At 42.6% G+C, this 16372-nt stretch overlaps 1 protein-coding gene across 1 annotated transcript; it reads left to right on the top strand.

The window, feature by feature from the left end:
- LOC139424201 (GTPase IMAP family member 7-like) lies at nucleotides 1-11897 on the top strand. Its single transcript, XM_071175879.1, has 4 exons — nucleotides 1-64; nucleotides 2362-2526; nucleotides 2854-3642; nucleotides 11890-11897. Exons 1-4 carry the CDS (start codon nucleotides 1-3, stop codon nucleotides 11895-11897), a joined length of 1026 nt encoding a protein of 341 aa, XP_071031980.1.
- Nucleotides 11898-16372: the final 4475 nt, after the last annotated feature.

Here is a 16372-nt window from a genome sequence, read left to right as displayed (position 1 = left end):
ATGCAATGCAACGTCAGCAATATAGTCGGCCTGGAATGTGATGAGTGTTACGCCCATCATACAAGTAAGTCTGTCTGGAGATGTTCTAGGCGCACTGCATCCAAACCTCCAGGAGTGTGTGTGTAGAGGACTGAGGACTGAGGACTGAGGACTGAGGACTGAGGACTGAGGACTGAGGACTGAGGACTGAGGACTGCAGGAATAATCCTCTCAGCTGAACACAATCAAAGAAGAGACAGACAGAAATGACAGTCAATCAAGGTGAAAGGCGGGACTAAAAATAAAGTACTATTCTGTCATTTGAAATGAGATGTGGGGGTGGGATGAAATGAGATGGGGGGGGGATGAAATGAGATGGGGGGGATGAAATGAGATGGGGGGGATGAAATGAGATGGGGGGGATGAAAGGAGATGGGGGGGTATGAAATGAGATGGGGGGTATGAAATGAGATGGGGCAGGGATATGAAATGTGCTAAGATAATTTTGAGACCAAACAATTGAATTTAGTAACATTTAAATAACATTTAAATAACATTTATATAACATTTAAATAACATTTAAATAACATCCTTTGATTGTACTATTTATTGCATCCATTGAATCCTCATGGTGTGCATTTTCTGGTAATCAACGCATTTTAACTTACAATTCTGTGTAATTGAAAATAATTCTGTTTTTTCATTGCAATTCTAATGATATAATAACATATTATTTTAATGCAAATAAAAAATAGAGTTCATCTGTTGAATCCTTTAACTTCAGCATTTGGCTTAGTGCCAAAGCCAAAAGACAATGAGACAGGTTTATCTGGTCTGGCATAACTACAATGAGACAGGTTTATCTGGTCTGGCATAACTACAACGAGACAGGTTTATCTGGTTTGGCATAACTACAACGAGACAGGTTTATCTGGTCTGGCATAACTACAACGAGACAGGTTTATCTGGTCTGGCATAACTACAACGAGACAGGTTTATCTGGTCTGGCATAACTACAACGAGACAGGTTTATCTGGTCTGGCATAACTACAACAAGACAGGTTTATCTGGTCTGGCATAACTACAACGAGACAGGTTTATCTGGTTTGGCATAACTACAACGAGACAGGTTTATCTGGTCTGGCATAACTACAACGAGACAGGTTTATCTGGTCTGGCATAACTACAACGAGACAGGTTTATCTGGTCTGGCATAACTACAACGAGACAGGTTTATCTGGTCTGGCATAACTACAACAAGACAGGTTTATCTGGTCTGGCATAACTACAACGAGACAGGTTTATCTGGTCTGGCATAACTACAACGAGACAGGTTTATCTGGTCTGGCATAACTACAACGAGACAGGTTTATCTGGTCTGGAATAACTACAACGAGACAGGTTTATCTGGTCTGGCATAACTACAACGAGACAGGTTTATCTGGTCTGGCATAACTACAACGAGACAGGTTTATCTGGTCTGGCATAACTACAACGAGACAGGTTTATCTGGTCTGGCATAACTACAAACACGTCAATAACAATTCTAATCTGTAAACGCCTATCTATTGACCTTTACACTGTTGTTGACTATCGGCTCATCTATTGACCTTTACACTGTTGTTGACTGTCGGCTCATCTATTGACCTTTACACTGTTGTTGACTGTCGGCTCATCTATTGACCTTTACACTGTTGTTGACTGTCGGCTCATCTATTGACCTTTACACTGTTGTTGACTGTCGGCTCATCTATTGACCTTTACACTGTTGTTGACTGTCGGCTCATCTATTGACCTTTACACTGTTGTTGACTGTCGGCTCATCTATTGACCTTTACACTGTTGTTGACTGTCGGCTCATCTATTGACCTTTACACTGTTGTTGACTGTCGGCTCATCTATTGACCTTTACACTGTTGTTGACTGTCGGCTCATCTATTGACCTTTACACTGTTGTTGACTGTCGGCTCATCTATTGACCTTTACACTGTTGTTGACCGTCGGCTCATCAGTTTGCCAGGTGCCTCTAAGAGGAGGAAGAGGAGGAGGAGGAAGAAACCCATGGTTCCCATTCCTGTTGATACTTGCACTGGCTCAGTAGGTGGAGTCACCCATAGTAATGTGTCCGTTCATATATCGGTATCAGGTAACCACAGTGAGACCATACAGTTCCACCTCATTGCATCCCCCCATGTTCCTGTTGTCTTGGGATTTTCCTGGCTCTAAAAACACAACCCGGTTATTGACTGGACCACGAGCACCATCCTGGGTTGGAGCACATTTTGCCACTACTCCCACAGTCTTAATAAAGCAGCACAGCCTTCCCCAGACGTCTTCCTTAGGATGTTAGCAAGGCTTTGGCTGTTTCGTCCATTCTCACAGAATGCTATGACCTCCTGGAAGTGTTCAGGAAGTGTTCAGGAAGTGTTCAGGAAGTGTTCAGGAAGTGTTCAGGAAGTGTTCAGGAAGGCACGTGCTGCTTCCCTTCCCCCGCACCGTCCTATGAATGTGCCATTGATCTTCTCCCAGGCGCCACACCACCTCGGGGTTGGCTATATTATCTATCCGGGCCGGAGACGAAGGCTATGGAGGAGCACATAGAGGAGTCTGGCTACTGAACTGATTTTGACCTTTTGACCGTTCTTTTGCCTACCCCTTTTTGGATTTAATAAACTTCAAAGGCCCTACCATCTGCCTCCTGTGTCTGCATCCGGGTCTCGCCTTGTGCCCTTGTAAAAAGTAAAAAATAATTGTACACATTTCAGCCCCTAAATTGAAATATTCAATTCAACAACTGAATTGGCTGAAGTATAATGGAATTGACCCCGACACTGTTGAATTATAACTCATTGTTATTCTTTATACTTTATACAGTGTCACTACCCTCTGACCTGAGGATAGTTCTGGTGGGGAAGACTGGAGCAGGGAAGAGTGCAACAGGAAACACCATCCTGGGGGGAAATGTGTTTAAAGCAGAGTCCTCCCCAAAGTCTGTAACCAAACACTGTAGAAAAGGTGAAAGGTATGTTCCAGGAACAAAAGTAACAGTAATTGATACCCCAGGGATCTTTGATACAACAATGTCTGAAAAGGAGATGAAGAGGGAAATCGATGAGTGTATTAAGATGTCAGTCCCAGGACCCCATGTGTTCCTGCTTGTGATTAGGCTGGATAGATTCACAGAGGAGGAGAGGAACACTGTGACGTGGATCCAGGAGAACTTTGGAGCAGACGCTTCACCCTTCACAATCTTACTGTTCACTCGGCCCGATCAGCTGGAGGGCAAACCAGTGACGACGTTCCTGACAGAGAGTGATGAGCTTCAGAAAGTCATCCATGTGTGTGAGAACAGGTTTCATGTCTTTAACAATAGAGAGAGGGAGGACGACACTCAGGTCACAGAGCTGCTGGAGAAGATAGGGAAGATGGTGGAGAATAATGGAGGAAAACACTACACCAGTGAGATATATGAAGAGACTCACAATAAGATAAAAGAGGAGGATAGAAAGAGACAGGAGGAGGTGAGGAAGAAACAGGAGGATCAGAGGAAGAAACAGGAGGATCAGGAAAGGCTCATAGCACTGTATGAGGAGAAGGAGAAGAGAGACGCAAAGAAAGATTTTCGAAGTTCTCTACTACAAATAGGTGGTGCAGCTGTTACAGGTCTGGGAGTTATTTTGGGAGTTCCACCTTTAATAGCAGCTGGAGTTGCTATATCAGGTGGTGCAGCTGTTACAGGTCTGGGAGTTATTTTGGGAGTTCCACCTTTAATAGCAGCTGGAGTTGCTATATCAGGTGGTGCAGCTGTTACAGGTCTGGGAGTTATTTTGGGAGTTCCACCTTTAATAGCAGCTGGAGTTGCTATATCAGGTGGTGCAGCTGTTACAGGTCTGGGAGTTATTTTGGGAGTTCCACCTTTAATAGCAGCTGGAGTTGCTATATCAGGTGGTGCAGCTGTTACAGGTCTGGGAGTTATTTTGGGAGTTCCACCTTTAATAGCAGCTGGAGTTGCTATATCAGGTGGTGCAGCTGTTACAGGTCTGGGAGTTATTTTGGGAGTTCCACCTTTAATAGCAGCTGGAGTTGCTATATCAGGTGGTGCAGCTGTTACAGGTCTGGGAGTTATTTTGGGAGTTCCACCTTTAATAGCAGCTGGAGTTGCTATATCAGGTGGTGCAGCTGTTACAGGTCTGGGAGTTATTTTGGGAGTTCCACCTTTAATAGCAGCTGGAGTTGCTATATCAGGTGGTGCAGCTGTTACAGGTCTGGGAGTTATTTTGGGAGTTCCACCTTTAATAGCAGCTGGAGTTGCTATATCAGGTGGTGCAGCTGTTACAGGTCTGGGAGTTATTTTGGGAGTTCCACCTTTAATAGCAGCTGGAGTTGCTATATCAGGTGGTGCAGCTGTTACAGGTCTGGGAGTTATTTTGGGAGTTCCACCTTTAATAGCAGCTGGAGTTGCTATATCAGGTGGTGCAGCTGTTACAGGTCTGGGAGTTATTTTGGGAGTTCCACCTTTAATAGCAGCTGGAGTTGCTATATCAGGTGGTGCAGCTGTTACAGGTCTGGGAGTTATTTTGGGAGTTCCACCTTTAATAGCAGCTGGAGTTGCTATATCAGGTGGTGCAGCTGTTACAGGTCTGGGAGTTATTTTGGGAGTTCCACCTTTAATAGCAGCTGGAGTTGCTATATCAGGTGGTGCAGCTGTTACAGGTCTGGGAGTTATTTTGGGAGTTCCACCTTTAATAGCAGCTGGAGTTGCTATATCAGGTGGTGCAGCTGTTACAGGTCTGGGAGTTATTTTGGGAGTTCCACCTTTAATAGCAGCTGGAGTTGCTATATCAGGTGGTGCAGCTGTTACAGGTCTGGGAGTTATTTTGGGAGTTCCACCTTTAATAGCAGCTGGAGTTGCTATATCAGGTGGTGCAGCTGTTACAGGTCTGGGAGTTATTTTGGGAGTTCCACCTTTAATAGCAGCTGGAGTTGCTATATCAGGTGGTGCAGCTGTTACAGGTCTGGGAGTTATTTTGGGAGTTCCACCTTTAATAGCAGCTGGAGTTGCTATATCAGGTGGTGCAGCTGTTACAGGTCTGGGAGTTATTTTGGGAGTTCCACCTTTAATAGCAGCTGGAGTTGCTATATCAGGTGGTGCAGCTGTTACAGGTCTGGGAGTTATTTTGGGAGTTCCACCTTTAATAGCAGCTGGAGTTGCTATATCAGGTGGTGCAGCTGTTACAGGTCTGGGAGTTATTTTGGGAGTTCCACCTTTAATAGCAGCTGGAGTTGCTATATCAGGTGGTGCAGCTGTTACAGGTCTGGGAGTTATTTTGGGAGTTCCACCTTTAATAGCAGCTGGAGTTGCTATATCAGGTGGTGCAGCTGTTACAGGTCTGGGAGTTATTTTGGGAGTTCCACCTTTAATAGCAGCTGGAGTTGCTATATCAGGTGGTGCAGCTGTTACAGGTCTGGGAGTTATTTTGGGAGTTCCACCTTTAATAGCAGCTGGAGTTGCTATATCAGGTGGTGCAGCTGTTACAGGTCTGGGAGTTATTTTGGGAGTTCCACCTTTAATAGCAGCTGGAGTTGCTATATCAGGTGGTGCAGCTGTTACAGGTCTGGGAGTTATTTTGGGAGTTCCACCTTTAATAGCAGCTGGAGTTGCTATATCAGGTGGTGCAGCTGTTACAGGTCTGGGAGTTATTTTGGGAGTTCCACCTTTAATAGCAGCTGGAGTTGCTATATCAGGTGGTGCAGCTGTTACAGGTCTGGGAGTTATTTTGGGAGTTCCACCTTTAATAGCAGCTGGAGTTGCTATATCAGGTGGTGCAGCTGTTACAGGTCTGGGAGTTATTTTGGGAGTTCCACCTTTAATAGCAGCTGGAGTTGCTATATCAGGTGGTGCAGCTGTTACAGGTCTGGGAGTTATTTTGGGAGTTCCACCTTTAATATCAGCTGGAGTTGCTATATCAGGTGGTGCAGCTGTTACAGGTCTGGGAGTTATTTTGGGAGTTCCACCTTTAATATCAGCTGGAGTTGCTATATCAGGTGGTGCAGCTGTTACAGGTCTGGGAGTTATTTTGGGAGTTCCACCTTTAATAGCAGCTGGAGTTGCTATATCAGGTGGTGCAGCTGTTACAGGTCTGGGAGTTATTTTGGGAGTTCCACCTTTAATATCAGCTGGAGTTGCTATATCAGGTGGTGCAGCTGTTACAGGTCTGGGAGTTATTTTGGGAGTTCCACCTTTAATAGCAGCTGGAGTTGCTATATCAGGTGGTGCAGCTGTTACAGGTCTGGGAGTTATTTTGGGAGTTCCACCTTTAATAGCAGCTGGAGTTGCTATATCAGGTGGTGCAGCTGTTACAGGTCTGGGAGTTATTTTGGGAGTTCCACCTTTAATAGCAGCTGGAGTTGCTATATCAGGTGGTGCAGCTGTTACAGGTCTGGGAGTTATTTTGGGAGTTCCACCTTTAATAGCAGCTGGAGTTGCTATATCAGGTGGTGCAGCTGTTACAGGTCTGGGAGTTATTTTGGGAGTTCCACCTTTAATAGCAGCTGGAGTTGCTATATCAGGTGGTGCAGCTGTTACAGGTCTGGGAGTTATTTTGGGAGTTCCACCTTTAATAGCAGCTGGAGTTGCTATATCAGGTGGTGCAGCTGTTACAGGTCTGGGAGTTATTTTGGGAGTTCCACCTTTAATAGCAGCTGGAGTTGCTATATCAGGTGGTGCAGCTGTTACAGGTCTGGGAGTTATTTTGGGAGTTCCACCTTTAATAGCAGCTGGAGTTGCTATATCAGGTGGTGCAGCTGTTACAGGTCTGGGAGTTATTTTGGGAGTTCCACCTTTAATAGCAGCTGGAGTTGCTATATCAGGTGGTGCAGCTGTTACAGGTCTGGGAGTTATTTTGGGAGTTCCACCTTTAATAGCAGCTGGAGTTGCTATATCAGGTGGTGCAGCTGTTACAGGTCTGGGAGTTATTTTGGGAGTTCCACCTTTAATAGCAGCTGGAGTTGCTATATCAGGTGGTGCAGCTGTTACAGGTCTGGGAGTTATTTTGGGAGTTCCACCTTTAATAGCAGCTGGAGTTGCTATATCAGGTGGTGCAGCTGTTACAGGTCTGGGAGTTATTTTGGGAGTTCCACCTTTAATAGCAGCTGGAGTTGCTATATCAGGTGGTGCAGCTGTTACAGGTCTGGGAGTTATTTTGGGAGTTCCACCTTTAATAGCAGCTGGAGTTGCTATATCAGGTGGTGCAGCTGTTACAGGTCTGGGAGTTATTTTGGGAGTTCCACCTTTAATAGCAGCTGGAGTTGCTATATCAGGTGGTGCAGCTGTTACAGGTCTGGGAGTTATTTTGGGAGTTCCACCTTTAATAGCAGCTGGAGTTGCTATATCAGGTGGTGCAGCTGTTACAGGTCTGGGAGTTATTTTGGGAGTTCCACCTTTAATAGCAGCTGGAGTTGCTATATCAGGTGGTGCAGCTGTTACAGGTCTGGGAGTTATTTTGGGAGTTCCACCTTTAATAGCAGCTGGAGTTGCTATATCAGGTGGTGCAGCTGTTACAGGTCTGGGAGTTATTTTGGGAGTTCCACCTTTAATAGCAGCTGGAGTTGCTATATCAGGTGGTGCAGCTGTTACAGGTCTGGGAGTTATTTTGGGAGTTCCACCTTTAATAGCAGCTGGAGTTGCTATATCAGGTGGTGCAGCTGTTACAGGTCTGGGAGTTATTTTGGGAGTTCCACCTTTAATAGCAGCTGGAGTTGCTATATCAGGTGGTGCAGCTGTTACAGGTCTGGGAGTTATTTTGGGAGTTCCACCTTTAATAGCAGCTGGAGTTGCTATATCAGGTGGTGCAGCTGTTACAGGTCTGGGAGTTATTTTGGGAGTTCCACCTTTAATAGCAGCTGGAGTTGCTATATCAGGTGGTGCAGCTGTTACAGGTCTGGGAGTTATTTTGGGAGTTCCACCTTTAATAGCAGCTGGAGTTGCTATATCAGGTGGTGCAGCTGTTACAGGTCTGGGAGTTATTTTGGGAGTTCCACCTTTAATAGCAGCTGGAGTTGCTATATCAGGTGGTGCAGCTGTTACAGGTCTGGGAGTTATTTTGGGAGTTCCACCTTTAATAGCAGCTGGAGTTGCTATATCAGGTGGTGCAGCTGTTACAGGTCTGGGAGTTATTTTGGGAGTTCCACCTTTAATAGCAGCTGGAGTTGCTATATCAGGTGGTGCAGCTGTTACAGGTCTGGGAGTTATTTTGGGAGTTCCACCTTTAATAGCAGCTGGAGTTGCTATATCAGGTGGTGCAGCTGTTACAGGTCTGGGAGTTATTTTGGGAGTTCCACCTTTAATAGCAGCTGGAGTTGCTATATCAGGTGGTGCAGCTGTTACAGGTCTGGGAGTTATTTTGGGAGTTCCACCTTTAATAGCAGCTGGAGTTGCTATATCAGGTGGTGCAGCTGTTACAGGTCTGGGAGTTATTTTGGGAGTTCCACCTTTAATAGCAGCTGGAGTTGCTATATCAGGTGGTGCAGCTGTTACAGGTCTGGGAGTTATTTTGGGAGTTCCACCTTTAATAGCAGCTGGAGTTGCTATATCAGGTGGTGCAGCTGTTACAGGTCTGGGAGTTATTTTGGGAGTTCCACCTTTAATAGCAGCTGGAGTTGCTATATCAGGTGGTGCAGCTGTTACAGGTCTGGGAGTTATTTTGGGAGTTCCACCTTTAATAGCAGCTGGAGTTGCTATATCAGGTGGTGCAGCTGTTACAGGTCTGGGAGTTATTTTGGGAGTTCCACCTTTAATAGCAGCTGGAGTTGCTATATCAGGTGGTGCAGCTGTTACAGGTCTGGGAGTTATTTTGGGAGTTCCACCTTTAATAGCAGCTGGAGTTGCTATATCAGGTGGTGCAGCTGTTACAGGTCTGGGAGTTATTTTGGGAGTTCCACCTTTAATAGCAGCTGGAGTTGCTATATCAGGTGGTGCAGCTGTTACAGGTCTGGGAGTTATTTTGGGAGTTCCACCTTTAATAGCAGCTGGAGTTGCTATATCAGGTGGTGCAGCTGTTACAGGTCTGGGAGTTATTTTGGGAGTTCCACCTTTAATAGCAGCTGGAGTTGCTATATCAGGTGGTGCAGCTGTTACAGGTCTGGGAGTTATTTTGGGAGTTCCACCTTTAATAGCAGCTGGAGTTGCTATATCAGGTGGTGCAGCTGTTACAGGTCTGGGAGTTATTTTGGGAGTTCCACCTTTAATAGCAGCTGGAGTTGCTATATCAGGTGGTGCAGCTGTTACAGGTCTGGGAGTTATTTTGGGAGTTCCACCTTTAATAGCAGCTGGAGTTGCTATATCAGGTGGTGCAGCTGTTACAGGTCTGGGAGTTATTTTGGGAGTTCCACCTTTAATAGCAGCTGGAGTTGCTATATCAGGTGGTGCAGCTGTTACAGGTCTGGGAGTTATTTTGGGAGTTCCACCTTTAATAGCAGCTGGAGTTGCTATATCAGGTGGTGCAGCTGTTACAGGTCTGGGAGTTATTTTGGGAGTTCCACCTTTAATAGCAGCTGGAGTTGCTATATCAGGTACAGTGATAGTTGAGAAAATTGCAGCGGATAGTGACAAGTAGGGAATGCAGGACACTCACCCAAAGTTGACATGAGACGTATGAGTAATCAGAAATAATAGGGACTCTTTTTCCTGTCTGCCTACATTCTTGTTGCTTGGTATCATTAAAAAGGTCATGGTGAGGGGTCAGGGTTCATGAAATGGTCGAGGGGTAAAGAGGGCAAAATCAAATCCAGTTGAGTATTTAGCAGTCAAGGTAGATGAATGCCAAGTATATTGCTGTTGTATATCATTGTTATCGTTAATATTTTCTTTCAAAATACTCTACCGGTCAAAAGTTTTAGAACACCTAACACATTCAAGCTTTTTTCTTTATTTTTTTACTATTTTCTACATTGTAGAATAATAGTGAAGACATCAAAACTATGAAATAACACACATGGAATCATGTAGTAACCAAAAAAAATTGTTCAACAAATCAAAATATATTTGAGATTTGAGAGTCTTCAAATAGCCACCATTTGCCTTGATGACAGCTTTGCACACTCTTGGCATTCTCTCAATCAGCTTCATGAGTTAGTCACCTCGAATGCATTTCAATTAACAGGTGTGCCTTGTTAAAAGTTCATTTGTGAAATATCTTTCCTTAATGCGTTTGAGCCAATCAGTTGTGTTGTGACAAGGTAGGGGTGGTATACAGAAGATAGCCCTAGTTGGTAAAATACCAAGTCAATATTATGGCAAGAACATCTCAAATAAGCAAAGAGAAACAACAGTCCATCATTACTTTAAGACATGAAGGTCAGTCAATACGGAAAATGTCAAGAACTTTGAAAGTTTCTTCAAGTGCAGTCGCAAAAAACATGAAGCGCTATGATGAAGCTGTCTCTCATGAGGAGCGCCACAGGAAAGGAAGACCCAGAGTTACCTCTGCTGCAGAGGATCAGTTCATTACAGTTAACTGTCTCTCATGAGGAGCGCCACAGGAAAGGAAGACACAGAGTTACCTCTGCTGCAGAAGATCAGTTCATTACAGTTAACTGTCTCTCATGAGGACCGCCACAGGAAAGGAAGACCCAGAGTTACCTCTGCTGCAGAGGATCAGTTCATTCCAGTTACCAGCCTCAGAAAATGTCTCTCTTCCCCTCAACATCATCTGTTCAGAGGAGACTGTGTGAATCAGGCCTTCATGGTCAAATTGCTCCAAAGAAACCACTACTAAAGGACACCAATAATAAGAAGAGACTTGGGCCAAGAAACACCAGCAATGGGCATTAGAACGGAGGAGTCCAAATTGGAGATTTTTGGTTGCAACCGCCGTGTCTTTGTGAGACACGGTGTGGGTGAACGGATGATCTCTGCATGTGTATTTCCCACTGGGAAGCATGGAGGAGGAGGTGTTATGGTGTGGGGATGCTTTGCTGGTGACACTGTCTGCGATTTATTTAGAATTCAGGGCACACTTAACCAGAATGGCTACCACAGCATTCTGCAATGAGCCACCATCCCCTCTGGTTTGGGTTTCGTGGGACTATCATTTGTTTTTTAACAGGACAATGAGTAAGGGCTATTTTACCAAGAAGGAGAGTGATGGAGTGCTGCATCAGATGACCTGGCCTCCACAATCACCCGACCTCAACTAAATTGAGATTTTTATTTTATTTTTTTTATTTTACCTTTATTTAACCAGGCAAGTCAGTTAAGAACAAATTCTTATTTTCAATGACGGCCTGGGAACAGTGGGTTAACTGCCTGTTCAGGGGCAGAACGACAGATTTGTACCTTGTCAGCTCGGGGGTTTGAACTCGCAACCTTCCGGTTACTAGTCCAACGCTCTAACCACTAGGCTACCCTGCCGCCCCATGGTTTGGGATGAGTCGGACCGCAGAGTGAAGGAAAAACAGCAAACAAGTGCTCAGCATATATGGGAACTCCTTCAAGACTTTTGGAAAAGCATTCCAAGTGAAGCTGGTTGAGAGAATGTCAAGCTGTCAACAAGGCAAAGGGTGGCTATTTTGAAGAATCTCAAATCTAAAATATATTTAGATTTGTTTAACACTTTTTTTGGTTACTACATGATTCCATATGTGTTATTTCAATGTTTTGATGGCTTCACTATTATTCTACTGTGAGAAAAAAGTAAAAATAAAGAAAATGAGTAAGTGGTCCAAAAAATTTGGCCGGTAGTGTGTACACTACATCCATATACTCTTTCACCTATTTTTAATTGAGATAATATTGTCTGAAAATGTAATGGTTTTTGTCTTATGTTCCTAAAAAATTATTCCTTTATGAATATATTTTATTGCTCCTGCTTGTGTTTTATCTCCTGAATTGTATCGTTTTTTCCTTTAAAGTGTGTTGAGATTTTAAATTCACTTTAAATTAAAAAAAAAGTTTGATCTGAGTTTGATTTGGAATTATGAATGTTTATACAAATGCATTTCCTTTGTTAAAAAAAATCAGAAAAATACCAGTTCTTACATTTCTGTAACTTCAAGGTTTATAAAATTGACCAGGTTTAGATATTTAATAGTAAAAAAACAGAAGCAACTAACAATGAGCACATGTACAGTGGGACAAAAAAGTATTTAGTCAGCCACCAATTGTGCAAGTTCTCCCACTTAAAAAGATGAGAGGCCTGTAATTTTCATCATATGTACACTTCATTTTTAATGAATTTATTTGCAAATTATGGTGGAAAATAAGTATTTGGTCAATAACAAAAGTGTATCTCAATACTTTGTTATATACCCTTTGTTGGCAATGACAGAAGTCAAACGTTTTCTGTAAGTCTTCACAAGGTTTTCACACACTGTTGCTGGTATTTTGGCCCATTCCTCCATGCAGATCTCCTCTAGAGCAGTGATGTTTTAGGGCTGTTGCTGGGCAACATGGACTTTCAACTCCCTCCAAAGATTTTCTATGGGGTTGAGATCTGGAGACTGGCTAGGCCACTCCAGGACCTTGAAATGCTTCTTACGAAGCCACTCCTTCGTTGCCCGGGCGGTGTGTTTGGGATCATTGTCATGCTGAAAGACCCAGCCACGTTTCATCTCCAATGCCCTTGCTGATGGAAGGAGGTTTTCACTCAAAATCTCATGATACATGGCCCCATTCATTCTTTCCTTTACACGGATCAGTCGTCCTGGTCCCTTTGCAGAAAAACAGCCCCAAAGCATGATGTTTCCATCCCCATGCTTCACAGTAGGTATGGTCTTCTTTGGATGCAACTCAGCATTCTTTGTCCTCCAAACACGACGAGTTGAGTTTTTACCAAAAAGTTATATTTTGGTTTCATCTGACCATATGACATTCTCCCAATCTGGATCATCCAAATGCTCTCTAGCAAACTTCAGACGGGCCTGGACATGTACTGGCTTAAGCAGGGGGACACGTCTGGCACTGCAGGATTTGAGTCCCTGGCGTAGTGTGTTACTGATGGTAGGCTTTGTTACTTTGGTCCCAGCTCGATGCACTTTTTTGCCCCACTGTAAATTCCACTGTAAATGGAATGTAAAATCCCTTTTTATGCACGTTTCTCTCTATGCTTATTCTGACCTTGAACTTAAGCATTGTATTTTTTATTCATCAATATACAATATTTTGTGCGTAAAGGCTCTCCCAAAAAAATGTAAGATACTTTCCTCACCCTAAAATGTGCCTAAATAGTAGTATTTTTAAATCTACAGTACCAGTTGGTACCAAAACAGAGATGAATATGCATAGATGTCTTTCTTTCATTGATCCCTATATTTCTGAACCTGTTCTTTGTGTTTTCTATTGAGTCTGTCAAAAAATGTTTAAGTTAAAGGTGCACCGTTTTTAAAGGGATGGCTTAAGATAAATGTACAAGCAAGTGTTATAACATTCTAGACACCTGTTTTTGCTTTGTCATTATGGGGTATTGTGTGTATATTTATGAGGGGATCCTTATTTAACAGCCACACCATTCATTACCAGATTCAGCCGAGGTCTAGAACTTAGGGAATGATTTTTACCAAGTACAATGCTCTTAGTTTTAGAGATGTCCAGGACAATTTTATTACTGGTGACCCGTTCCAAAACAGACTACAACATTAAGGGTTTCAGTGACTTTGTTAGCTTTGGTTAGATGGTTGCTGATGTGGAGATGGTTAATTCATCAGCATGAATGGAAACACATGCTTTGTTTAATGCCAGTGGCAGGTCATTGATAAAAATGGAAAAGAGTAGAGGGCCTCGAGAGCTGCCCCGCGTAACACCACACTTTACAGGTTTGACATTACAGAAGCTTCCATTAATTATGGCTGGGGGCAATATTGAGTAGCTTGGATGAATAAGGTGCCTGCTACTCAGTCCCAGAAGCTAATATATGCATATTATTTGGATAGAGAACACTCTGAAGTTTCTAAAACTGTTTGAATGATGTCTGAGTATAACATAACTCATATGGCAGGCAAAAACCTGAGAAAAAATCCATCCAGGAAGTGGGAAATCTGAGGTTTGTAGTTTTTCAACTCATTACCTATTGAATATACAGTGTCTATGGGGTCATTTTGCACTTCCTAAGGCATCCACTAGATGTCAACAGTCTTTATAACCTCGTTTGATGCTTCTACTATAAAGGAGGGGGGAATGAGGGCTCTTTGAGCCAGGTGTCTGGCAGAGTGCCATGAGCTGACAATGCTCATTCACGTGAGAGTTAGCTTGAGTTCCATTGCATTTCTGAAGACAAAGGAATTCTCTGGTTGGAACATTGAAGATGTATGATAAAAACATCCTAAAGATTGATTCTATACATCGTTTGACATGTTTCTACGGACTGTAACGGAACTTTTTGACTTTTCGTCTGCTCGCGTTTCATGGATTTGGATTACTGGGCTAAATGTGCAACCAAAAAGGAGGTATTTGGACATAAATTATGAACTTTATTGAACAAATCAAACATTTCTTGTGGAACTGGGATTCCTGGGAGTGCATTCTGATGAAGATCATCAAAGGTAAGTGAATATTTATAATGCTATTTCTGCCTTACGTTGACTACACAACATGGCAGATATCTGTATCTGTTGCTTATGTTTTTGTCTGAGCGCTGTACTCAGATTGGTTATGACACCTACAGAAGAGTCAAACCCCACAGAACCTACCACTGTAGTTATTTTATGGTTGGTTATGACACCTACATAAGAGTCAAACCCCACAGAACCTACCACTGTAGTTATTTTATGGCTGGTTATGACACCTACATAAGAGTAAGAACCTACCACTGTAGTTATTTTATGGCTGGTTATGACACCTACATAAGAGTCAGAACCCACAGAACCTACCACTGTAGTTATTTTATGGCTGGTTATGACACCTACATAAGAGTCAGAACCCACAGAACCTACCACTGTAGTTATTTTATGGTTGGTTATGACACCTACACAAGAGCAACTCATTGGCTAGAAGTGATTAGTTGCTGGGAAAATGAAACTTAACAGAATGTAAGGTGCAGTACATTGGGCGCTTTAGTTTTGCATGAGTTTTAGACCATTCCATTGGTCGAGGTAAATCTCCACCCACCTGCGGCACCTGGCTATGCAAAACCAGCAGGACCACTGCTTCAGATCTCTCAGTGACAACAGGGGACAACAATATACAGATCTGTGCAACCACACTAAAAGTGAGTATTCAACTTAACTACCTTACTAATTAAATGTTGTACAACAATCTACTCTACATTACTTGGATAACTGTAGTACAATATTAAGAAGACATTTTATTGATACCAGGTCTGTTAACATTTATGCATAAATTGTCATATGATTACATCACTTAACATCAAAATGTCAAAACAATATAATCATGTAGCTGTTAACAATCACATTCTGTTATATGTGTGTATTCATAGATATAGTTTAATATTGTAGAACAGTGAAAGAGGAAACATGGTTAGACTTTTACCTGAAACATTTACCTTGTTTAGTGCAGAGATAGTGCAGTATACTGTACCTTGTTTAGTGCAGAGATAGTGTAGTATACTGTACTTTGTTTAGTGCAGAGATAGTGTAGTATACTGTACCTTGTTTAGTGCAGAGATAGTGCAGTATACTGTACCTTGTTTAGTGCAGAGATAGTGTAGTATACTGTACCTTGTTTAGTGCAGAGATAGTGTGGTATACTGTATCTTGATTAGTGTAGAGATAGTGTGGTATACTGTACCTTGTTTAGTGCAGAGATAGTGTGGTATACTGTATCTTGATTAGTGTAGAGATAGTGTGGTATACTGTATCTTGATTAGTGTAGAGATAGTGTGGTATACTGTATCAACATCTGAGCAGAGGAACAGAGGAACACTATGCTTTGTGTTCAGACACCTCCTGATTTACACATTAAGCACTGGTTTCAGTTATACTGATTCCACTTAATTATTGTTTCAACTCTTCCTGTCTGTCTTCACAGTAGATGTGATGTTTGATGGTAATGGGAACACAACCTCTAACTGGTCTATCTGGTCTTAACAGCAGCAGCCAGGCAACGGTAGAATAATAACCATGTTTAGAATGTCATTTGATACGCCCTATATGAGTACATTATGTTCACCTGATGTAGGCTACGTTGTTAGGGAATGTAATTTGTCTTACAACAGTTATACCACGTAACATTACTCTTTTTATAGTTTATAGTTTAATATTTTATTTTTTTTGAAAGTCAAGTAGCTGAGAAAAAAAAAGTATAATTTAGTTCATCCTCATCTATAAACGTTGGAACTTTGCTGAACACTCTGCATGAGTCACCGAAGAAATGTGGACTTTTTGTATTTTGTAATGAGGTCATCGTCTGTTTCCATGTTTTTGATTGACTGCAATTGTAGTA

Source organism: Oncorhynchus clarkii, chromosome 13, assembly GCF_045791955.1.
Source record: "Oncorhynchus clarkii lewisi isolate Uvic-CL-2024 chromosome 13, UVic_Ocla_1.0, whole genome shotgun sequence".
In the NCBI taxonomy this organism is placed as follows: domain Eukaryota; kingdom Metazoa; phylum Chordata; class Actinopteri; order Salmoniformes; family Salmonidae; genus Oncorhynchus; species Oncorhynchus clarkii.
This window is presented reverse-complemented; position numbering and strand designations above follow the sequence as displayed.

Coding starts and splice junctions, on each gene's coding strand:
- LOC139424201 (XM_071175879.1), top strand. CDS start 1: ATGCAATGCAACGTCAGCAATATAGTCGGCCTGGAATGTGATGAGTGT. Junction 65..2,361: donor GTGTTACGCCCATCATACAA/GTAAGTCTGTCT, acceptor CCATTCTCACAG/AATGCTATGACCTCCTGGAA. Junction 2,527..2,853: donor AGGCGCCACACCACCTCGGG/GTTGGCTATATT, acceptor TACTTTATACAG/TGTCACTACCCTCTGACCTG.